Source organism: Typha angustifolia, chromosome 13, assembly GCF_048772165.1.
Source record: "Typha angustifolia cultivar Huaian chromosome 13, ASM4877216v1, whole genome shotgun sequence".
NCBI classification, from domain to species: Eukaryota; Viridiplantae; Streptophyta; class Magnoliopsida; order Poales; family Typhaceae; genus Typha; species Typha angustifolia.
In genome coordinates this window covers 6,807,971-6,833,820 of record NC_133251.1, presented here as the reverse complement: position 1 = coordinate 6,833,820, position 25,850 = coordinate 6,807,971, and the positions used below count along the sequence as shown (strand labels likewise).

At 37.4% G+C, this 25,850-nt stretch overlaps 4 protein-coding genes across 7 annotated transcripts; 2 read left to right on the top strand and 2 right to left on the bottom strand.

The window, feature by feature from the left end:
* Window positions 1-4,651: 4,651 nt before the first annotated feature.
* LOC140774621 (rust resistance kinase Lr10-like) lies at window positions 4,652-6,129 on the bottom strand. The gene is made up of 2 exons (XM_073117697.1): window positions 5,918-6,129; window positions 4,652-5,841 (listed from the first exon to the last, which is right to left on the bottom strand). The coding sequence occupies exons 1-2, from the start codon at window positions 6,000-6,002 to the stop codon at window positions 4,667-4,669; spliced, it is 1,260 nt and encodes a 419-aa protein (XP_072973798.1). The 5' UTR covers window positions 6,003-6,129; the 3' UTR covers window positions 4,652-4,666.
* A 7,241-nt stretch (window positions 6,130-13,370) lies between these two features.
* LOC140774004 (rust resistance kinase Lr10-like) lies at window positions 13,371-15,402 on the top strand. The gene is made up of 3 exons (XM_073116815.1): window positions 13,371-13,746; window positions 13,849-13,973; window positions 14,056-15,402. Exons 2-3 carry the CDS (start codon window positions 13,877-13,879, stop codon window positions 15,276-15,278), a joined length of 1,320 nt encoding a protein of 439 aa, XP_072972916.1. The 5' UTR covers window positions 13,371-13,746; window positions 13,849-13,876; the 3' UTR covers window positions 15,279-15,402.
* Window positions 15,403-16,160: 758 nt separating this feature from the next.
* Window positions 16,161-18,948, top strand: LOC140774280 (rust resistance kinase Lr10-like). The gene is made up of 2 exons (XM_073117203.1): window positions 16,161-16,268; window positions 17,664-18,948. The coding sequence occupies exons 1-2, from the start codon at window positions 16,226-16,228 to the stop codon at window positions 18,893-18,895; spliced, it is 1,275 nt and encodes a 424-aa protein (XP_072973304.1). The 5' UTR covers window positions 16,161-16,225; the 3' UTR covers window positions 18,896-18,948.
* Window positions 18,949-19,086: 138 nt separating this feature from the next.
* On the bottom strand, window positions 19,087-25,046 carry LOC140774281 (uncharacterized). 4 transcript variants are annotated; one of them, XM_073117205.1, is made up of 4 exons: window positions 24,511-25,046; window positions 24,323-24,435; window positions 19,689-19,739; window positions 19,087-19,615 (listed from the first exon to the last, which is right to left on the bottom strand). In XM_073117205.1, the coding sequence occupies exons 1-3, from the start codon at window positions 24,848-24,850 to the stop codon at window positions 19,689-19,691; spliced, it is 504 nt and encodes a 167-aa protein (XP_072973306.1). In that variant the 5' UTR covers window positions 24,851-25,046; the 3' UTR covers window positions 19,087-19,615. The 4 variants fall into 4 exon arrangements, with proteins under 4 accessions (XP_072973306.1, XP_072973307.1, XP_072973308.1 ...); XM_073117206.1 differs by having other exon boundaries at window positions 19,689-19,742; window positions 24,338-24,435; XM_073117207.1 differs by having other exon boundaries at window positions 24,338-24,435.
* Window positions 25,047-25,850: the final 804 nt, after the last annotated feature.

The following is a 25,850-nucleotide window of genomic DNA, read 5'->3' as shown; positions in this document are numbered from 1 at the left end:
GATCATTCTATCACCTAGCTACACCTTTCCACAACCTTCCCTTGAGTCTAAACACCACTCGACAACCTCTTGCAATCCCAAAAAGTACTACCTAAAGCCCATCCACAATAGCCCACCATATTAGCCTCACCGAGCTCATCACATTATGCACACTCCAGGATTCCGATGCGAACTGCTTCTAGAAACCAGCAAGCACAAATTGGCTAGTCTCCTAGTTGGTCATACTATATCCAAGAAACAGCAAAGAATCTTCTTTGGTATCTAACGACAATTTGGTTGATATCCTTTGCATGGTCATAATAGTTTATTATTAGAGCTAGTTTGTATCTCAACAATTTGGATAAGTCAATATTTGTCAACATGCTGACCACAAGAGCCATGTTCGCAAGAAGGGATACAACTAATCAAGGTTCTTCAGCACCTTATATTGCACCACTTGAGTTCTCAATGAAGCATGAGATTGAGGACTTTCAACTAGAGAAGCAGATGAATCCAGTTTCACCAGACCTTACCAAAGTGTTGCTCATGATAAGCTCTAACCTTTTGAAGATATTCGTCATAGAGAATGACTACTCTCTCCATGAGATGAGAAATATCTGTTGATCTAGAACTACCATTGGATCATCAACTAGGGCTCCCACAACCACCCTTATGTATAGCCCTAGGCTGACACCTCCGCTATCACTTAAGCATAATGACATTTCTATGTTACCCTCAGGATAGCAAATCCAAGCACCGTTGTTGTCTACTCTAGAGCCATGAGCAAATGGTGCTCCCACTGATAGGTTTTATACCCCTACAACTATGCATGTCCACAACCATGTGCACGACCCATAGGCTGAACATGATGATACATCACAACCATATGAGAAGGAAGTAAAGGTGCCCTACCATGATCTTTATGATGATAGAAAGACATGCAAAATGGCGATTCAAGGCCGGACCATGAGGCTAGACTTTCCTAAATTCAGCGGTAGCGTCCCACTTGATTCGGCCTATCAAACAAACCAGTTCTTCCTACCTGATCACACATGAAGAATCCAAGGTCGTTTTGGTCTCTTTTCACTTGGAGGACATTACCATATGATGACTCTAATCAACCCAAAGGAACCGATTGTTTTTGACATGAGACGAGTTCACAAATGTGACTTGTCTTCGATTCGGGTCATTCGTATATGAGGAGGTAACTCTCTCAAAACTTGTTTAAACTACCGCTGTCCAAATCATAACAAGAGGAGTTTGAGAGGGTTTAGAATAGAGTTCAAGGATGGTCAGACTACTCTTCAAAACACCTTTATTAGCGAACTCTGCCATAGTGTCCAAGCTAAAGTAAAGGCCGCTTTACCTACTTATCTTATGAAAACCTTCTAGATGGCATGGGAAATGGAAGAGAATCTTGGGGCACTAAAGATTAGATGAAAAGTACCCTAAATTGGGATGGACATGCAAAGGAGCACTAGGCCACCTACGACCATGATGGCATGGACGCAGCCACAGCCGTCATGCAAGCTCTAACTTGACCACAATTGGCTAGGGTGCTCTAGAGACTTACAAAGGTCCCCAAGACCTCCGACATGATGTATCACAACATTGCAGATAGAGAAATAAAGAACCAAAGGCTTGTGCTTATAATACAAAGAGAAATTCGTCCCGAGACACAAATATGCAAGATCGTCAACCGTGATATTAATAGAGGAGACGACTGACACTAAGATTGGGGTTGAGGCACATGAAGGAGATGAAGCAATGGAGGAGGATTTGGAGGATATTGGGGATGGCAAGGAGCAGATTAACTCTAAGATCTCCTTGCATGCATATTTAGGATCTACTGCTCTACAAACTATGTGGATGGATGGAATAGTGAAGAATTGTCTAGTTCATGTTCCTATGGACAATATAATTACTCATAACTTCCTTAATAAGAAGATGGTTCATAGAATAGAATTAGAACTAGAGACGTCCATTGATTTTAATGTATCCATTGGAGATGACACAAGATTGAGAGTCGAAGGAATTTGTCGTAGTGTGATGATTATAGTCCAAGGACATGTCTTTTTTCTAAACTTACTCCCATTGGACCTTTGAGAAATAGACATAGTACTTAGCATTCAGTAGCTTGAAGGGCTCAATAATGTTTTCTTCAATTTTGAAATGTTAACCATCGACTTCCAAAGTGGTAGCAAGAAGTATACTTGGAAGGGCAGCGACCAAATTTGGGTGCAACCTTACATTCATTGAATGGTTTATCCAAAATAGATTATTGCAGCTATTTCATGCAACTGATTAGACATTCAACAAAGTGATTCATGAATGTGTTACCCACTGATCTATCTTCCGTATTGTAGAAACTCGGTGAGGTATTTAAGGCCCTAAAGGGACAAATAGCTAGATGTCACGATCATTGGGTTGAGATTGTACCCGTGTTGGACCGACAAGCATACCCACATACCCAATAAAGGAAATCACAAAGTTGGTCATAGAAATGATGTTTAGTGGGATTATTTGCTCAATCTGTTGTATGTTCTCCTTGTCAATGTTGCTAGAACAAAAGAACGACGAGAGTTGACAGTTTTATATTATGGATTACTAAGCATAGAAAGCTACTACTATCAAAGACCGTTATCCAATTTCGATGATTGAGGAGTCACTAGATTTTCGAGACGATTTGCTTCTCCATGTTAGATTTGAGGGCCGGATAACATCAAATCCAAGTAGGCCCGTCGGATATGCATAAGATGACTTTTTGCATGCATGACAAACACTATAAATTTTTGGTGATATTGTTTGGCTTCACTAATGCACCGACATCTTTCTAACGACTCATGAATGATATCTTAAGACCTCTATTGTGATGGTATTTACTTGTATTTTTTTTAAATATCTTATATTTTTTTGTAGGGAGGTGCAATCTCTACTTCACCAAAACCACTTAAATGTAAAGATATCCAAGTGTCTTTGGGGTTACCAAAGAGTAGATTATCTTGAACAGATTATTTTAGCCATAAGGGTTGAGGTGAACCGCAAGAGAATCATCATGAACATGGTGAGATGGTAACTACCAACGAACCAAGGGAGCTATGTAGTTTTCTTAGTATTACAGGCTACTATCGTCGGTCTATCAAAAAATATGAGAGGATTAATGCCCCATTGACATTCTTATTGAAGAAGGGTGTTAGATGGACAAACAAAGCAGATATATTTGAGAAGTTGAAGGCATTCATGACATCCGCTCCCATTTCGTCGAGTGCGATGCTTTAGAAGTTGGTATTGGAGCCATGCTCATACAAGAAGGTCAACTCTTGGCCTACCTCAACAAAGCTCTCTTGCCTAAATCTCAGCAATTATCTACTTATGAGTAAGAGATATTAGCTATTATTCATGTTGTCACGAAGTGGCGTACATATCTCATTGGTTACCACTTCATTATTCACCTTGATCAGTAGAGTTACCTTACATTTTAGGTAAGCAGATATATACACCGACAGAACAATGATGGATAGCCAAGCTACTTGAATGCAATTATGAAATAATAATAAAAAAGAGGCAAAAAGTTGAGTGATGGATGCGCTATCACGACAATCTGATCTGGGCGAGCTAATAATTTGCTGGAACGAGTTGGACCCAGAGGATATCGAACTAGCTATATGAGGGTCCCCAAGTAGAGATTGTGCCTCATCTTGAACCCAAGGTGGACTGATGAAGTGCGGTGGATTGATACAATCTAAGTCTAAATTGAGTTTGAGTCAAAGATTAGTGTATTCCTAAACTACAGAGTAAAACCTATGTAGTTCTGAAAAAAATAATTAGTAAATATTCATACTATATCTGTTTATTGCATATTTTGGTGCTTGATTGTAAGGTTGTCCGTTATGAATGATGTATAACCTAAATGTTCTAGATCAGACTTGATAAAGTCACATTAATTTGATTTCAATCATTATAAAATGAATAGGTGGATTTGCAACCTAATTAAAGAAAAAACGAATAAACTTTCTTGCAAGAATTGTCGCTTGAGAGAAAGAGAGTATATTTGCTTGGTCTAGTCTAGAAGTTTACTGCTCCATGGCTTGCACAAGTTCTAAATTAAAATGGATTTCTTTCCTTCATGGAGGCATATATCTATTTCAATCACAATTATTTAGTTTTATCCTACTTGTTTCTTGTAACCTTTATTATAACTAATTTAACCTATATATAACATAGTTATATGCGCTATGTTCCTAGTTGCAACACGGAGATTTCTCCATTCGTTTTCTCTATGAACTTTAATAAGACCTATATTGTTGTCATTTCTTATTTGAGCCGATAATTTTGTGAAGTGCATGCCCACTCTTATATTCACCCCAACAAAGATCTACTAGATCTACCTCATAAAAGAGAGGTTCTTATTTCTTATTTCCTGTCTATCTTGGAGAAAAAGGGACTAAATAAGGAGTCAAGGACAAGTGAGAAAAGTACTCAATATATAGATGAAGAGGGAAAACATAATTCTTCGTATGTAGATAGAGAAACAAAATTTCGAACATTGTAGTGTTTAATTACAGCAACACTAAGCAAACACTAGTAGGAAAGACCAATGAATAATAAAACTTTATTCTACAATCAATTCAATCTTTCCTTTTCATAATAGAAACTTCGTTAATTACTATCCATTTTATGCTCTCTCTCAATATGAGAAATCACCTTCAATGTCTCTTAACATAGATGAGCCTGCAGTATAATCAGCCATGTGTGCAAATGGATTTCTAGGAGCAACAATTGCTTCTTCCCCTTCCAACATCTTCACCACACTACTCATCGAAGGTCTTCCCTCTGCATGATACTGAACACACCACAATGCAATCTTACACAATCTCTCCGCCTTCTCTCTGTCTTCATCCTCAATTCCAGCTTGAGATAATATTGCTTCAACTTGCCCTTGTTCAAACTTTTGCCAGACCCATCTTGGGTACCATTCCTGGCTCTCAATCTGCTTGTCTAACTCAAGGTTCTTACGCCTTCCGAGAATCTCAAACAGGAGCATTCCAAAACTATAGACATCACACTTCTCAGTGACAGGCAGTGGCATCCACAGCTCTGGTGCAGCATAACCTGGAGTTCCTCTTGCTCCTGTGATTGTGATGTGAGATCTATCTCTATCACAAAGCTTTGCAAGTCCGAAATCAGCAACCTTGGGGGAGAGGTTTGCTGTGAGTAGAATGTTGCCTGGCTTTATGTCATAGTGTACTATCTTATGCTCACATTCCTCATGCAAGTATCTGATTCCTTTTGCAGTACCAACCGCAATCGCATGCAGTGTCTCAAACTCAATATGATGGCCCGTATTGAATAAATATCGATCGAGCGATCCATTCTCCATGTACTCGTATACAAGTGCTTTCAGTGTTGCCTCAAAACAGAATCCATAAAGCCTAACCAGATGAAAGTGAAATGTTCTTCCTATAGTACCAACCTCAGCCATGAACTGCTGCTCAGCACTCCTATCCAAAGTTCTATGAAGAACCTTAACTGCCACTTGCACTCCATTAGAAAACCCTCCTTTGTAGACAGTGCCAAAACCACCTGATCCAAGTTTTTCTGTGTAATTCTTAGTGAAATCTTTTAGATGCTGCGAAGCAAATTTAATTATCTTCTCTTTCAAAATGTCGTCAATAAACCTATTTATAGTCTGCATTTCGATGCCTGAGGTCTCCACGTACAAGGTAGAATTGTCATCAGTGGTGGTAATATTATCGTTAATGGAATGTATATTTGCCATTCTACGGTGTAACAAGAACTTCTGGGCCTTGTACATCAAAACTGTTATCACGATTATTGCGACAGCGACTGCAATTGCTATTGCTATAGAACATATAACAAAATTTATTAATGAGAACTGGATGTACTACTAACTCCATAAGTAAATGAGCCAGCCTACCGATATAAACTGCAATGTCTCCTGTTGTGCTTCCTGTGAAGCCATCTGAGACAGATGATCCTGTGGTGTTTGGAGAACTCGCCATGTTTCTCAAGGCTTAAACAAGATTAACAATAGGAGAACACAATATAAGTTATGAATACTAAAGAGAGAAAATTAATTGGAGTAGTATTTTACAATTGAATTCCAGAGTAGTCAACCTCATGTTAAACTTTTTTGTAATTGTTGCACTTGCGATTTTTTATGCTCATAAAGAAAACATTGTCGAACTATCTTCTTCACTTAATTTGGCCATGGGTTGTTAAGACCTCGAACACCGTTAATTATAGGAGAAATTGGATTTTTGACTACTTGTAGTTTGGCTCAATTTTACTAAGCTTCTATGTATTTTTAATTTAAGCACTAACTTTTTATCTTTTCTGACTAAAATACAATCGTTATTTTTTTTATTATATTTAGACTTGGGCCAGGCCTAGTTTGGGCCGGGCTAGAATATTATAAGCCAGTTACTGTCTACTAGCATATGAGATATCGGGCATGGGCAAATTTAAAAAAAAATATTATATCTTATCAAGTTGAGCGCTTTTATGAAGATGTTTTAGTTTTCCATTATGGTAATCTACTTATATATAATATCCAGTTTATCAAATATCTGACGTGGGACTAAAATCTTATGGGAATAGACATGTATAACGGATCGAGCCACGGGTTGGCGTAGTGGGTTAGGCTTTTGGGCCAAGCCGAGTGGGCAAACTTAGCCCATACTACCTATTACCATTTTGGACTTGGGTTGGGCTAGCTCCAAACTAGGCTCAAACCGGGCTTAGCTAGATTAAAACTTGCCGATTTGGATCGGGCTTGGGAAAGACAGACCCCACGACCACCTCTAATTGCACTTCACCTGTGGAGTACTTTTAACTTAAGTATTTTAACCTCCATGTGATTTTGACTAAAGTATAACTGTTATTTTTAAAATCAAATATTATTTAAACACTAATCAAATTCTAATGCATTAAATTTTAGATCATAAAGAAATGACAAAAAATATATCTACTTAATATATTTATTATTTAAAAATCTAATATATAATATTTTAGCTGTGACAATGAAACTTCTCTAATCTCGCTGAAAAAAAAAATTCTTTAATCTACTAAGTAAGGTGGCGCTTGTGTTGCAACTAGGAAGTCTATTGCTTAAGAGGATTAGATGAGAACAAAGAATTATTTGGTTTTATTCATTACAGGAGAAATAGTGTATGTGCTTCATATTTATAACTAAGGAGCTTCAAAAATAGAACAAGAATCAATTTAAAGAATCAGGTGGGATACCATGATTATATCCAGGATGTTTAACCAAGCATGAAAGATTTATAAATTTTTTAATTGTAATTGTATATCAAATGACAGATCGATCTGACGTCTAAGTTCAAGGTAGAAATTCGAAAGGACAATTTGGCTTGATCAACCTTCTTTTGAATTTCACCATATTTCCCAAGGCTTAAACCTCAATGCTCAGTGACCTCATCTTATTTTAATTTAAAAGTCACAGTTCCTCCTTGGCTAGGTTATCAATATATGCACACCATCACAACCCATTGTGCAATTGGGTTAAGAGTTAATTATATTTAAAGGTGATCATCGGGCGGGTCAGTTTTGCACCGAGCTTCTCAAGTCAATCCACCTATCGCATCTAGGATTTACTATCATTCTCTTCTATTTCCCTCTCTCTCTCTCTCTTGTTTGTTATTGAATTCACTTCAATGGTGTAGATGAAATTTTCATTGCCAGACTCATTTTAAGATGTCTAGTAATCTAATATAACTCTCCAATATGAAACTACTGAAACTTCTGAATTCAAGCCCTAGATCAAACAAATCGGCTTATCAATTCGCCACTGCATGGATTGAAGATTGATAATAAAAGTAAATGGAAAAGAGATGCACCCATGGAGAGAAGAGGCAAATACTTACATAGTTTATCATGATGTCAGAAAGCTATAACTCACTAATCCTTCGGTTCATCTTCTTCCCTTGGACGAGATATAGAGTACGGGATCAGATAGGCAATGGTTACGGTGTGAAGATTCTACTTCATCTTTTAAAAGGAAATATAATATGATTCTCTTTGAAGGTACATCGTCTACGGCAACTAAACTGAATTGAAAAATGAGCAAAATATAGCATTTTGAAAAGTAGAATGCTATGTGCTTTTGCACACTCTTTGACCTCATAATCCGCAACTGGCAACAAATAATCTGTGTGCACAACACATCCAAGAACTTTGAACTGGTCCGGTTCTTCAGTGATGTAGTTGCTTTTTTATATGTCAGCTCCACAATAGTTTTTGTTATGCCTTTAATAGTTAATTGGAAAGACAAGGTACATTATTTCGCATTACATAATTCACTCTTTTCTTTTTCCTTTTTGTTTTCAAGAAAAGCCCATGGACTGAAATTCATTCAAGAACAGACATGCAAGAGGTATCCCCCAGTTCCTAGATCGACTGGACCAAGCATTACATAAACAAGTACGTAGAGAGAGTCTGGACAAGATCATGAGCATGAATATTACTAACCCTGCTAGTATAATCGACCCGAAAGGAGAGCTAGCATGACAACTATTGTTACGAATTAAATTTGGACTGATTTGAACGTAAAAAAATTAGTTATTTTAATAGGAGGTAACCTCATGAGTTATGATTTTAATGAATTTAGTTTTACGTGAATCTAATATTAGGGTGAAAAATTAAAAAATATATAATGAGGGAAAGTTGAATTTGGACAGAATGATAAATATCGAATATTGCAACGGTCATTGGAGGGTGGTGGACGAGCGTAAAGTAAATCGTCGATTGATTGGCTGAAGTTGATAAAAAAAAAAGGTTGAAACTCAATGTTGGTGTAAACAATTTGAAAAAAATCCCTAGACACACGTATGTATCTAAACACTAGGCAATGATATCGTTCGTTTGCTTAAGTAAAAATCCAAAGAAATATTAAAAATGAAAGCAGAGATGAACGCCAAGATTTTAATGTAGAAAAACCCAAAATGGGAAAAAACCACGGATCCAAACTCGGATCAAAACCAATCATTATGATAGTAGCAGTTACAAGACTGACTCACAAAACAACCCGTCGATCCAAACGACTTTGTTCCTCTCAGTCTTGATCGTTAGAACCCACGATTCACTACTTCTCATGATTGAAGTCCAATCTCAGTAGCCCTCGAGATTGATCTTTTGTCTAGATCGTCCTTAAGACGAAAGATTAAATTCTTGTAGATGAGTGGAACCTTGTTCGTTGAAGAACCAATGTAGCCTCAAGAAATCTCCTTCAATAATCTTTCTTCAGCTACCCTAGAGATAGGGCATTACAATTCTTATATATGATCTTCAAGATAGAGCCAAATCCGAGTCTTATCCGTACTCACGAAAGTCTAATATTCTCAAACTTTGTTGGTGCGTTCGAACGTGGCACAGGTGCGTTCGAACGGCATGACTTAATCCCAGGTGCATTCGAACGGGCTCGAGTGCGTTCGAACGCGACAACTTGAATTCTTCAGGTTGCGTTCGAACGCGTTTGTGGACCCAGCTCTCGGTTTGTGTGAACGTAGTACCCGTGTTTGAACGCGTTTGTGAACGCGGCTCTCTGACTGTGTGAACGCAGTGCCCGCGTTCGAACGCGTTAGTGAACGCGGTGTGATCAATGGCTTTTCTCCAATAATTTTGTAATTCTTCAAATCAGAGATATTCTAGACTTGTGTAAAGCTTATATACATGTAAAAAATACACTTAGAATATTTTGTACATAATTGCCAACAAATAAAAACCTAACACAATTGTTGAAAAGATAAAGGGGAGCATCACCATATGAAGACAGCACAAAGTAGACGTAAAAGTTATGCTGATAAGAGGAGACATGTTTTGGAGTTTCAAGTTGGAGACAAGGTATTCTCAAGAATTTCACTTGAAAGAGTGTGTTTCAATTTGGAAGGAAGGGAAAGCAAAGCCCTAGGTATATTAGGGCCTTACTGAGATTCTTGAATGGGTGGGGCTTGCAGCCTGTAGAGTGGCTTTACTACCTAATTTGGCTCAAATTCATAATGTATTCAATGTGTTAGTGATAAATAAGTATATACTAGATTCTTCACATGTTGGTGGATGCGGGTCCGCCATTTCCACGATTACCCACGGCCACGGTTGGCTTTCTCGGGCCGACTGCTAGCTAGTGGTGGCTACCGTAGTCGCTGGCGATCGTCGTGGTCGAACCCAATAGCCTTCACCACGGGAAGCTACCCCTAAGTCAAGGTGGCTACGCCGCGGATTTCCGTCGCCACCGTGCCCTTGCAATGGGGCTATGAGTCCCTTCAACAACTGTCGGGGGCCGGGGTACCGGTCGGAGGTGAACCATGGTCGTCGCTACATCAGCTCGAGTTCGGCTTTCCACCACCGCTCTTTGCCATTCCGTTGCCGCGTCAGATCAGATCATATCATGAGGACATTGAGCTCAATGGATTGAGCCTATTTATCTTTTAATTGATTCATTTTTATGTAATCCTTTAAGGCAAGTCTAGTTAAGTCATATAAGTCATTAAGATAAGTTCAATTAACTCATGTAAACCTTTAAGGCAAGTCCTACATCGAGTTGTATAAGCCTTTATGGCTAAGTCCGGGTATGACTCATTGTACCTGACCTCTATATATAGAAGGGCTGGTCTTCTTTGTTTATTAATTTGAGCATCCAAACATTGAGAATTAATTGAGTTTAGTTATTTTCTTATTATTATATTTACCATTTTTATCGTTCATTTTTATCTTCATAGGAGTATATCGTACTAGTAGAATCCTTCCGAGCACCCCAAACCCTAGCCACCACCTTTCTCTAGTAGCTACTCTACTATATGGCAATCCATCACCATCTTGGCCGTCCGCCACCCTCCGACCACCACAGCAATGTCGGATAGTTACCCTTCTGCCCTGTTCTAACATTGCTTTATTATTTTAATTATATCTTTTATCCAGATATTCGATTGACGTGAAACCAAGCTATTAGAACCCTATCTCGTGAGGCCACCACTACCTAAGTTTTCATAATTTTTCTACGTCCAGATCGGTCCATATTTGGTTCATAATATCTCCTTCACTTGGATTAGAATTCTTAATTCTTAAATTTTATAAATATGAGCAACTCAGTACCAATATCATTATCGGAATTCAAGTCTTCTTTTTATGAGAGAAAAAAGAGCTATATACCTTATCCCTTTTAAGGAAGTCATAAAGTGGACTCATAATTGTGCAAATTACCTACCAATTGTTCTTCCTATATGAAGTTGACATCCTTGCTTTCTACAATAGCCATTACTTTTGGGTTAAAATCTTTACTATAGAGATCGAAGGACTGTAATTTGGATTTGGCTCTTCAGGATCTCTGCTCTCCAATTTTGAAGCTCGAGTTCACAATGTAGTTTAACTTTGCATAGAATTCATGTTATGTTTTAGATAATCTGCTATGAGAGTCTCAGAAAAAGTAGTCAAACTCTAAAGTTCAGGTAATTTAATGAAATATATAGTTGTATGTATAGTTTTCTAGAATCTCCCAAGTTTCTTTAGCAGTTTCATAATTACAGATCCTTCAGAATTCTTCTTAGGAAACACTATTAAAAATAGTATTAATGGCCTTACTATTCCACCCCAAAGTATCCAAACATGCTCATCAATAGACTTAAAAGAAAGTCAGACTCTCATCGTGGTTTTTTTAATAGAAATAATTGTAACCAATGAGGGTATGCCTAACGTTTGACTAATCTTCTTAGGTAATTTAATATCTCAAGAATCTCTCTAAGATAAGAGGAACCCATTCTGATACTAATTGACCGACTAAAATGAATAAGATTAGACCAATCTAGACACAATTTTCTAAACGAGGGAAAACCTCATTCAACAAAGAGAAGAAAAAAAAAATCACAGATCAGATTAAACTCTTGGATTAATATGTTTCACTATCAAATATAGTACAAGATTCTCAACAATCAATTTTACTGTACATTGAACGATTGATAGTTGAAGTCTTTCTCTTATTCGAATTTATTATTTCGATGAGCTACATAGTGAAAGTCCTCGTTGATTTACCCTTTAACTCAACATGGATCACATGCTGACGATTATAGATGTGCCTGATGATGTTTAAATAAGGCACCCAAAATACAATCACACGGTACATAGTTTTTCATAAAAGCTGTATCAAGTAAGGGTATAAAAGTATGCACCCTCTCTATGAATAAAAGAACTATTGCACTATAATCATAGGTACAAAAATATACTTACAACCTATCCAACTGCTCAACACCCACAATCAATGGTTGAAGGTCTTTTAGCTCATGTGTCGGTCATCTCTCGAGATGTTGATATAGATAGATGCAGTATATCCAAGAACTCCATGTTGTATGATGATGAAGTAGATCTCAGACTAAAATAATCTCTTCCCTTGATCTCTTTAATGGCTCCTAATGTTTTGTGGAAGAGATCTCTAAAATTCCTTCTAAATAAGATGCCTTCATTCTTGTTATATGGGTGATAAAAATCTTCGTTCAAATGTACTATAAAACTCTAAAATCATCTTAAATCCTCCTTTTCAAATAAGACTTCAAAAGTTATCAAAATTATTTGGGAGCTCGAGCAGACATGCCGTGCGAACACACTATTATTTATCCGTTCAAACAACATTATTCATCACATTTACTATTCATTCCATTTGATACTTTGAAAGAGTTAAATAGCAATGTGACAAGAATGCTCCAGGTACCTACGTATACATATACATAATTCTCTCTCTTATCTCTCCTCATTAGCTTGTGTGTTATCATACTTAGGCGAATAGATCAATGAAAAAGAAAAATCTAAATTTTTCCTATAATTCTCTTCTTCTGCAGCAACTTCCAGTCGATCAGCGCGCGCAAGCGGCAGATGTCATCGCATCGGAAGCCTACTGGCGTGTTCAAGATCCGGTCTACGGGAGCGTCGGCGTGATCAATCTCTTGCAGCAGGAGATCTACATGAACCAACGTGAGCTTGCAAGGACTCAAGCTCAGATTGCAATGCACACAGCTCAACAGCAGCTAATTGAGGCCACAGATTACTTTTGATCCACAGACAGCAGGATAGTGTTCGTAGCTCTAGAGAGAACATTTATTGAATTCAATCATATCCCAAACCTATGTATTCAGAGATTTATTCACAGGTAAAATAATAATTAATGTCCAAAAGCAACCGATTGCTATTTATTAAATAGCTTTTTGCTGTTTTCTTTTTCCCGTTTTTTGAGGGTAATCTTCCGACCCGAATGAAGTATGCGTGTGCTTACCATCCTTGAATCCGTTGACCTTGCCGTTTCGTGCGTTCCAAGAAGCTGATCACTAGACTAAAAAAAACTATAAAAATGATATTAGCATCAAAAGCGGAGGCATATGAGGCAAGGGAATATCACAGATCCGACACGCTTCAGAAAATACAATATAATTTGTGATTAGAGGTCCTTTTCTTTTATGTACAACTGCATATATGAATGATGTGGCCCCTAACGAACAACGAATTCTGGTTCCATCCTTTATTTTGCACCACCGTTGACTTCAATCAAATAAATTTTCAAAACCGCGTGGGTAGAATCCATCTATTTAATCGGTACGCGTGAACGTTATCCTACTACTCGTATTCAGGGTTTGCTGGGTCAGCTTCGCTATTGCTTAAAGACCCAGTAAGTAACTTTAAGAATGGTTCAGCTTCACTATTGCTTCCGGCCAGATAGAGACGTATTAGCAAAGCAAAGTCCTAACTAAAGTACGTAATCAAATCGATCTGCAGAATTATCCCTCACTTCCTTGGGTTTTGCCATTATCTGTTCTTTCTCTTCTTCACTTCTCCCTCTTTCTTCCTTCATAGCTGTAGCTACTGATTCCTCTTCACCAGGATGTCATTTGAATTTACACCTCCATCGCCAGACTCGTTTCAAGATTTTAACAATCAAGCTAACAAAGCATTCAATACAGTCGCGATCGTCAGTGTTTGTGAGAAGCTAAACAACCATATACCACTACTCTAAGCTAACTACGTATTTCTGCTTATCAATTTTTACCTTCAATTTTGCAGTGGTTTCAGTAATTGGCGTAATTGGGCTAGTTGTGGTAGCATATCTCGTATACAAGTGTGTGAACAAGCATGGGCTGCCATCAGTTAGCATTCAAACTCACACTACAAGAGGAGCTACGCCATCAGTTCCACCTTTTTATGCAACAGTTGCAGATTCCGAGATCAGGATGGCAACAGTCGAGAATTTCCTCAACGAAATTGCTGGAGAGAAACCGATCAGGTTTTTGCCACAGCAGATCGTTGGATTCACACGAAACTACTTGACTAAATTGGGCTCCGGTGGTTTCGGAGATGTCTACAAGGGAGAACTTCCAAATGGGGTACTTGTAGCAGTTAAGGTGCTCAACGGAAACTTGGATAAGAGAGTTGAGGAGCAATTCATGGCAGAAGTGGGAACTATTGGTAGAACATACCATATCAATCTTGTTAGGCTCTATGGTTTCTGTTTCGATTCGACTGTGAGAGCACTCGTTTATGAATACATGGAGAATGGCTCGCTGGACGACTATCTGTTCGACAACAATCGCGATACAAACTTCGCGACGTTGCTGGAGATCGCAACTGGAGTAGCTAAAGGAATCAGATACCTGCATGAGGAGTGCCAGCAGAGGATAATTCACTATGACATAAAGCCTGGAAACATCCTTCTTGATCAGAAGTTGATCCCTAAAGTTGCAGACTTTGGATTAGCAAAGCTGTTGAGCAGGGACAACACTCATATCAGCATGATGGGAGGAAGAGGGACACCAGGTTACGCCGCTCCGGAGATGTGGTCATCGCCGGTGGTCACCTACAAGTGCGACGTGTATAGCTTCGGTATGCTGCTATTTGAGATAGCCGGAAGGCGGAGGAATTTCGAAGGAAGCATGGCGGAGAGCCAGCAGTGGCTACCAAAGTTGGTGTGGGAGAAATTTGAAGTCGGTCAGTTGTGGGAGATCAGGTCACTTGCCAATATTGGAGAAGAGGATAAAGTGATTGCAGAGAGGATGTTTAAGGTGGCTCTGTGGTGTGCTCAGTATCAGGCAGAGGCAAGACCTCCCATGAGCAAGGTGGTCAAGATGCTTGAAGGGGAGATGGAGATCCATGCCCCACCAAACCCATTCAAACATATGCTAGCATCTGGTACAGCTATGCTTCCATGGAGTGAAGGCAGCAGAGATTCAGGAAGTGGGTCAACAATTGCAACTCCTAGCATAGAATCTAATCCACTACTTGAAAAGTAAGAGATTGAAGGCTTCAGCTTATCCTAAAAATTGTTGTTGTATAACTATATGTCTGTATCTCTCTTTCATTAATTTCAGCAACTATATTTTGACTTCATTTATTCAAGCAATTGTTTAGTAGCCACCTTCGAAGAGGGGAGTTTTTTTTTTTTTTTTTTTCTCTGAAGGTAGACTTGTCTTCTATAATCCTAGTAACACGACCAACTTTACATTATATTTAAAAAATTTACAAATTGAATTTGAATATAATCATTAGAGATAAAGTTGTAAATAATTGAATAAGTTTTGTAACGTATGTAAAATAATACTGATCATATTTTAGATGACAAAAATATAATAAAATATATTTTTTAATATATTTATTATATCTTTATTATTTAAAATCTGATTATTATTATTTTTTGAGCTTTGAAAATATTTTAGAAGCATCGGAGAGTTTATCTAATTATCTACAAATTTATCTCTGATGAGTATATTCAAATTTGACTTTTAGATTGGTCAATAATAAAAAAAGTAACAATTTTAATTTAAATACAATTAGAAGAGGGTAAAATAATGAAGAGATATTAGCACCAACATATCTACCACGCTCAGAAAATACAATATAATTTGTGACAGGAGTAATTTCTTTATTCTTCTGTATACAATTGCATATATGAATGACGTGGTCCCTGACGAGCAAACAATAACCCTTATTTTGCCTTTTTGACTTCAATCAAATACTATTCAAATTTGTGAGGGTTGAAATCCATCTTTTCTTGACGTCTGCTGAACGTTACCCTTCTAGTCGTATTTACTGGTTGCCGATCTTCTTCTAAAGAATTGTCAGCTTGCTACCACCCATATATATATATATACACGACTATATCTCGTCCCTTTAGCTTTTGCCATCATCTGTTGTTCTTCGTGTTCTTCTTTTCCCCTTCTTCGTTTCTAGCTTCACCAGGATGGCTAATCCAACCACAATCATCGTCATCGTCGTGGTCATCGGTAAGAAGCTAAAAGATGTGCCAATATTAGCTGATTATATATTAATTACTTAGGTTTTTTTTTTATAATTGCCACTAAAAACTTTTAAAAATATTATAATTATCATTACGTTTTTAAAGTTTTATAATTGCCGCTAACCTTTTTAACACTTTTAGAATTGCTATTATGACTAATTTTTATCGGAATATTTCTAATAGATTATTGTCAAAATTAACATACTTACATAAATAACAAAATACCCTTTTCCTCTTTAAGTTTTGATTGTAGAATTTTTTATCAACTGCTTTTTGTCTCACATATAAGATAATTTTTGTTGAACTATAGTATTGATTAAAATGTTGTATAGCTTTAAAATCATTTTAAACAATTTATACAAATATGTTATGAATTGGTTTGATTCGATTTATAGTCGTTCTGACAGATTTGAGGATGTAACTTTTAAGAGATATTACGGAGGATCTAGCCGTTAGATCAATATGAAATTTTGATACGAAGTAGCCTTGAGAGATAACTTTCCAATGAATCTAGTTTCACTAAATCAGATGTGTAGATCGAAAGATATCTTCGAAAGCGTAGATAAAGGTTGGAGAGTCAGACCTACGAGATAGGTTTGCATGAGATTTGGGATCCGTTGGTGGAGGCACGGAACCCTAGGTATAGGATGGAGGTGATGATGGATTGGAGGCTGAGTAGTTGATGGAGGTGGCTCGACAATAGATGATGGTAGTGGTGGCTTGCATATGTGGATGCGATAGATGGTTGAAGGCTACAATTGGCTTATAACTATGGTAATGGTAAAGATAAAAATTGTACATGAGGTAAAGACTATTAAGATAGAAAGACGGAGGTGGAGAAGTAGGCCTGTCATACGGGACTAGAGGGATCGGTGGAAGATGCAAGGGCAAAAGCCAATTAATCCTTCATTCCAAGCATACCTAAGATACAAGCCATAATACACCGACCTTTCCATATGGTTTGATATTATTCGGATGTCTGTAGAATATTCTGTAAATATTTTATTAAAACTGCGTAGATTTAGATTTAGCTAATTAAATAAAATTCTAACATACTAAGATTTTAATTAAATCACGTAAGAATAATAAATAAGATAACTAGACTCGATTCATCGAGCCCAATGTCTTTTGAGGTGATCTGATCTGGTCCGAATCGCATCAAAATCAAAGCAGTATTTGTGAATCTAAATTCACTTTAATCATAATTAGTTAGATTTAATAAATAAAATGATATTTTTGAAACAGCACAATAATTTCACTAGCAATTATGATATTTTGAAGAATATAATGGTAATTACGATATTTTTATAAAAAGTTTTCAGTGGCTACTACGATGAGAAAATCCCAATTACTTATAACCTTTTTAACTTCAATTTTGCAGTGGTTATAATAATTGTCGTAGCTGTAATTGGGCACTCTGTTATACCTTACCTCATATACAAGTATGCGGATAAGCATGGGCTGCCATCCGTTAACATTCAGACGCACCCTACAAGTGGAGAAGCGCCATCAGTTCCACCTTTTTATGCAACAGTTGAAGATTCCGAGATCAGGATGGCAACAATCGAGAATTTCCTCAATGAAATTGCTGGAGAGAAACCGATCAGGTTTTTGCCACAGCAGATCGTTGGATTCACACGAAACTACTCGACTAAATTGGGCTCCGGTGGTTTCGGAGATGTCTACAAGGGAGAACTTCCAAATGGGGTACTTGTAGCAGTTAAGGTGCTCAACGGAAACTTGGATAAGAGAGTCGAGGAGCAATTCATGGCAGAAGTGGGAACTATTGGTAGAACATACCACATCAACCTTGTTAGGCTCTATGGTTTCTGTTTCGGTTCGACTGTGAGAGCACTCGTTTATGAATACATGGAGAATGGCTCGGTGGACGACTATCTGTTTGACAACAATCGCGATACAAACTTCGCGACGTTGTTGGAGATCGCAACTGGAGTAGCTAAAGGAATTAGATACCTGCATGAGGAGTGTCAGCAGAGGATAATTCACTATGACATAAAGCCTGGAAACATCCTTCTTGATCAAAAGTTGATCCCTAAAGTTGCAGACTTTGGATTAGCAAAGCTGTTGAGTAGGGACAACACTCATATCAGCATGATGGGAGGAAGAGGGACACCAGGTTACGCCGCTCCGGAGATGTGGGCATCGCCGGTGGTCACCTACAAGTGCGACGTGTATAGCTTCGGTATGCTGCTGTTTGAGATAGCTGGAAGGCGGAGGAACTTCGAAGGAAACATGGCGGAGAGCCAGCAGTGGCTACCAAAGTTGGTGTGGGAGAAATTTGAAGTCGGTCAGTTGTGGGAGATCAGGTCACTTGCCAATATTGGAGAAGAGGATAAAGTGATTGCAGAGAGGATGTTTAAGGTGGCTCTATGGTGTGCTCAGTATCAGGCAGAGGCAAGACCTCCCATGAGCAAGGTGGTCAAGATGCTTGAAGGGGAGATGGAGATCCATGTCCCACCAAACCCATTCAAACATATGCTAACATCTGGTACAGCTTTGCTTCCATGGAGTGAGGGCAGCAGGGATTCATCAGGAAATGGGTCAACAGATGCAACTCCTAGTAGAGAATCTAATCCACTCCTGAGAAAATAGAGATGGAAGGCTTCGACAACCTAAAGATTGGTGCTGTTTAATTTATTGCATGTATTTCTACTTATGTTTCATCTATTTCAGTTGATACATTTATTATACTTGATATCTTTTATTCAAGCAATTGCATCCAACTTTTAGAAGCCTTTAAAGAGAAGGGCACTAATAAAACGACTTCTGCACGGGGTAATAAATGAATACAAAAGTAGAACCAGGCCTTGTGACTCATTAATCTTTGGGAAGACAAATAAAGCTTACGATTGAAGAGAAATTCCGGCCCAAGAGTAGGATGGATAAATCCAGCAGTGAACAAGATCCAAATGAAAATCGTACTTCATCAGATCTATCCAAGATTGTCAACAAGCTCAACTTGGTGCGCAGCCAAAAGTTGATGATGGGACTATCGTTGACAGACCATTAAGTTGTATTCCTTGTTCCAGCTTTGGCATGTAAATCTTACCTTTCACAAAAGAAAAAGATAATTCCTAATCGCCACTGCATTTGATTCAGCTGTCTCAAAAGAGTTCAAGGAATCTCATACTACAAACTCCCAAGAGCGAACAAAATGCCAAACCTCAAAACTAGAACTCTTAATCAAACTGCCATATTGCTTTTGGCAGGGACACATGAAAGATCTAGTAACCTCACTTAAACAGTTACAGAGTCATCCTTCATGGTCTCCAAGGTCATACAAATGATGCCAAGAATACCACAAACAACTTGCTGCAAACAAAAAATTGATCTGTAAGTATGAGAAAAAAGTCTCAACAAACATATGGAAATAATATTAACATACTTAGACAGCTTGCTCTTTGCTAATAACTTCCTTGGATTTACCACCTTCCTTCTGCTGCAAAATTGGAAAAGGTATCAGGAAATTGAATTTTATAAGCAAAAAATGCAGTAGAAGATACATGAAGATTTGTAACCTCTCAATTAGCCAAGATATATATGAAACAGTCCAACCTTTTGTTTTAATGAAAGACAAATGCATCACAAGAATATTAAGGTGCAGAAAGAAGAGCTGCTTATATTTTATGTACAGAAAAGCAGAAGATAAAGGCATTACAAGACCATCACACCGTAGAAAGAAGAGCTGCTTCTATTTTATCTATTCATCTAGTACATCATATAGAAAATGTGCAAGTGTTTAGAGAAATAATATATAGGCCACATTCTTAATTGAAGGACAAGAAAAGAATAAATCAACTATACAAGACAATGAAACTTGCATATAAAATATGATATAGTAGTTAAATGCAAAGTAAAATGCTGCAATACCTGACATAACCGAAGTAAAATCTTAAAATTCTAGACCTTGTTCGGTTTGAGGCTAAGCCCCAAATTCAATAGTTAGTCTCATTTCTTAGTTTTAATTTTTTGAAAAATAAACTTGATTAAATATTAAAAAAAATGGTTTGGTTACTGAACTAATTTAGAAGTCCCTAAACCAATTCAAGAGTCTCTAAACTCAAAGCAAACAAAGCCCTACTTATTTTGTAGTGCCTTGCAAGTGCAATGCTTTGATGATCATGAGTAGGAATGAACAACATTATTCATTCATAGATCAGTGATATGCAAACAAGGTGCATACTACTGAGCAATGGTGCTAAACAAAGGGTACTTGCTGATGCAAACATTTTCTTATGTTCATTGCACTAAACAAAGGGTACTTGCATTAACTGGAACATTCAGAATAAAATGAGAGAACAGCCTTACCATCCTGAGAAAGTAACTTTAGTACTTCTCAGTAAATTTCAAAGCAGTTGAGTAGTATTTTACTCCCCAGTAATAAAGATACAATTGATGCAATGCAACATCTACCATATTACAATTGAGTCAGATTACCAGCATCCAAAATTTGAACTTTTGGAGGCAAAAGTTCCACAATGAAAGGCAAAACTGCTAGCAGATCTCAACAAAACTCGCACTTAACTAGATCTACAAATGGATGTTCTGAGATATTGAAACTAACTTTGCACAAGTGCTGGTCCAAAATCATAATGCATGTAAGCATTGTTATTGATGGTCTAAGGTTGAAAACATTAACAGATGAAAAATTTCAAGATACAGGCCCTTGATATTTCTCAATATCACCTGTCCTTGAAAAGTGCATAAACACAAGCAGAAGAGCTAGAGAAAGACAAAAGCCAAATTCCATAAATCCTCTTGCAGGTATTTATTATCATGCTCATTAGTAACTTGAGAGAAGAAAAATGAAAAACTTCAGCTGTTATTAAGTCTGATTTATAAATATAAGTATAACAGTGAAAGAGAAACTTGGAATTCTGCTCTATTTGATATTTTGGCATAGTTGTACCATAGCGAAGAAGACCAGCAAAATTTCTATGTATGCAGGGGTGAAGTGATCAATTTAAAATGATTAGTTATATGCCTCGAATTATTCAGAAGGGTGAGCCACAAAAGACCATCTTTATCATTTTCTGGTATGAGAATTTGCTGTCTTTATCAAGAATTAGAACATTTCTGACAAAGTCATTAAAATGGTGAGTCTAAAATACTATCTTTATCATTTTTATGACTTTGAATTCTGCTCTAACTGAAACGTAATTAGCATACTAGTCATGACTCCTAATTACCCTTATTGACAATTAATTAGATACAGTTTATTAAATGAACTAGCTCACCTGAAAACTATAATTATCAAGCTTTCCCTTGCTTTCTACACAATATTCCAAAAGAAACAATCAAAAGAATTAGGCTAAATTATATTTCACCATTGAACTATGACCCAGTAGCATATTATAACCTAAATAATAAAAGCAAATAACTTTCCCCTAGAACTATCTAGATTCCAAAATTTCACAACTTTCACAAATTGTATAGTGTGATCTTGCAGATTGTCAGTTGCTTTGACAAAAAAAAACTCCCAAGGCAGATTAATAAATGGTGCAAGTTGCTAGTTTCAAATAATTCAAACAGCAAACTGTATGTTCTTTTCTGTTCTTAGGAATGTAATGGATGTCGTGTGATACTAAATCATAGATCGGGGATGAAAAATATAATTAAACCAAAAGAAAAATATTGCTATTATAATCCAGATTACAAAAATCCAGGTCCATTTTAATGTAATTTCTTGCTTTAGATCCCAAATTGCACCACCCATATAGGTGACTTATCTTTTTCAATCTATCACTTGCTATCTTCTCTCAACGCGTAACTAAGTTGTCGTCCAACTTATTCCTAATAATCAGTGTTTTTAAAAGCAGTTTTGGTGGGGCAGGCATCGGCCGCCCTGTTAAGCTGCTTGGCACCAACGTAATGTGGCCTGCCACCTTTCGGGGCCGCCTAGGCACTAAAAAGAGCGAGGCAGGCCGACGGCTTGCCGCCTTTGCGAGCTCATGGCTTGGCTTGCCAGCTAGTGAAACAAGTCAAAGTGGGTTGGAAGTGGGTCGGATTCAATTTAAGCGGATCAGGGTTAAGTAACCACTTAAAAAAGACCCTATCTCTTGCTGCTCTCTCTCTCTCTCGATCAATCAAATTTAAAACCCTAAAGCCCTCTTTTTTATCGTTCTCTCCAGCTCTCTCTTCCATGGCTGAAAGAAGCGAGTGGCGACCAAGCGACCAATCAGCTAGGGTGGTAGTGATTGGCAGTATGCAGCAGCGAACTATTGTGGACAACGGTTGACAACGACAAGCAACGGTATGATCTTTCCTCTCTCTGTTTGTCTCTCTCTCTCTCTCATTCTCTTTCATTCTCTCTCAGTCTCTCCTGTTTCTTCCCACCGATAGCACTATTGAACTCCCGAGCTTTTTATCAATCTTGAATTATTGATTGTTCAAATGTTCAATAACTCTTAATCTATTATGCTAGGCAAATAGAGCAATTAATTGGAGGAATTAATTGCTATATTAGTTACAAATAAGTGTATAATGTATATTATATATCTGTATCATATATGCTTATTTATTTATTTTTATTTTTTTTATATTAAAAATGCTAGACCACCTTGTCACCCGCCTTCTGCTTAGACTCTAGGCGCTAGGGTGATCGTCTGCCACCTACAGCCGCCTTTCAATACATTGCTAAATATTCCTATTTCTAAATATGAGAATAATCAATGTCACCCTCTTTAAGTTTAAAACTAGCAACACAAACACTAGAAGCCACCACCATACACTCGCCAAACAATTTTTGAAACAATGCTCACCCTAAGCCTAGTTATGCACCAACTATGTTGAGAAGCACTACACCACTTCTAGTGTAAGATACATTTTCTATCCATAAAATTAAGATAGATAAATTCTTGTTTGCAAAATATTTTCATTGCAAAAATGATATAAACAACATGACCTAACATATATATCTTTCCTTATTTCATCTAACTTCAACCTTTAATAGAATCTTCTAGACTTCTAAAGACACTAATATAGAAATATATCATTTACATATATTATATAATAATATGGGAAAAATATTGACTTCACAAATTCAATAAACATTGATGTAGACCGAGAAACCAAACAATCAAGTGATGATCTTTTCAAAAGATATGTTCTTATTTCATAGTTGAGCAATACAAAAATCATTTTTAGAAGCGACACAATTTTTCAAGTTTTATCAAATTAAAGTTTGATATGTACTATGATTTGTTTGAAAACAAATAATAAAAATTATGTCCTGCAAGGAAGAGCAGAGAAACATGTTCCTTCAGTGTTCTCTAAAGAACTTCATAGTGCAGAAGTATATTGATGGAAGTTCAAGCATGAACTACAAAATGTGGGATCAGCAGAAAACTAGTTTGTATAGAAACAAGACTCAAAGTCCAATTAAAAAAGTGAAATCATGCAACCCAGGCTACAAACACCTAAAAGAGTTCAACAGTATTATACAGACGCGATGCATGGAGACAGAGAGATGGTTGATGCGAAGTAAACAAAAAAAGGTTCAGTTACCTTAAGGTAATTGTCACTAGTAACAAGGAAAATACACTGATTACATTATCTAGGTTGAGTATGCACAAACCTCAGTGCTGAAAGCAAAAGGTGTAAGATATCTTCGCAAAATAAAGAACAAGAGATCAGACATAGAATGGAGCAGGCAGTGAGGCTTACAACTTCTATTAATTAGTAAAAAGTGTTAAAGAATTAACCAAATCATATTCTCCATAAAGAATCTAGAATACAAACAATGCAAACCCTTAATAGGACAGAAATCCAACTAGATGATAAAATGAAGCAATACAGAAATGTTGGAAAAAGCAGGAAAAAGGAAAAAAGAAACACTTCTTTTAAAACCAAAGTAAACAAATTCCTACTCAGAAAAAGAGCAAATTAGAAGGAGAAGGAGAAGGAGAAAAGAAGAGAATTAACATACATCACAGTGAGTCCACAATTATAGGTAGAGATCGTCAAGGTCAAAAAGAAAAAAAGAAAAAGAAAAGAAACACAAAATGTCCCCACACTTACCGAAAAAGCACTTACTTTTCCGTTGTTCTCATAGTAATCATTCAACGCCCACTGATACTTCGACTGGTTCAGCCCAAACCAATCCGCCAAGTACTCATCCAAGCTCGAATGAGCTGCCAATCACAACCATCAAGCACATCAAAGTCGAAACAACACAACAATTAGCCAAACAGGCATCAAAAAGTTACCATCTTGGACTTTCGCAACGGCGTCCCAGAAGAACCCAAACGATCCCGATGACTTCGCCGCCGGCTTCTCGAATTGCTGCGGTGGGACCTGAACCGGCGGCGAAGGAGTCGGCCGAGACGCCTTCACCGGAAAAGGAGACGGTGGAGACGCCTTCACCGGCAAAGGAGACGCCTTTCTAGGGCTAGGACTGGGGCTGGGGCTCGCCCTAGGGCTAATGCTTTGTGACCTCGCAGCCTCGGAGGGCCTAGGCGTCGGCGGCGGGGTGATGAAGACCGTCAACCTCCCGGCCTTCCCGATTACCGGCGGCGGCGTCGCCTCCCGCGCATGCAAGGCAGCCATCGGCGACTGGTATCACTGGCAAGAAGTAAGAGGAGGACTTCGGGTCTAGGGTTGGTTAAGGTTAGAGGTAGGATTAGGGTTTGGTGTAAGAGGCGAGAGTGAAACCTTAAGACGCCATGGGAGTAGAAAAGAGATCGGAAATTGGAGTAAAAGCTTCCTTTTTTTTCTTTCTTTTCTTTGGTTCAGTGGACCTTTGTCTCCGGATTCGTCGCTTCAGATTCCTTTGTTGGAATTGAGGACTAAATTTACTTCGTTACCCTCAATGTTCTCCTAAATCAGCAGTAATGACACTGTGGGAACGGTAGGTAGTCTGCGGTAAAAGAGTTGGGGCAAGTTCGGTAGATTTAGTGGAGAGTACAAGGGTATAGTAGAAAATCTCTGGACCGAAATTGTGTCTTTGAGGTTCAGACTCTTCGATTTGAACCATAGGCTCTGCTTTAAATTAATTAGCCCGCGCGAAGGAGGATTAGAAATTTGGCTTTTCTCTGCCCTTCTATTTTATTTCGAAATTTATATTGAGAGGGAAAGAATATGAGAATGGTAATATTCGGTCAGAGTTTAAAAAAATTAAAAGAAGTTGCAAATTTTTGTTAATATTCGGATCTATATTTTTGTTCGGATATAGATTCAAATAAAAAACTTCAATGGATAGCAAAATTTAAGATTATATTTTTGATACCAATCAGATATTAAACATATATAAATATGAACCGGATATAAATTGAATTTTAATCGAATATGAATAGAAACTGAATATACAAATAGAATTTTAATCGAATATGAATAGAAATTGAATCTATTAAAGTGGAAAACTGATAAAATCAACTAATAAATTCATTGCAAAAACATAAGATGCATACTTATAGACTGTTTTAGATATAATTGATATCATCTTGATATGGTTATGTGTTTATGAATCAAATATTATTCATATTTGATGTATCATATTTATCTTGCAAATAATATGAAACATAAGATCTATGGTTATGTATTCTACACA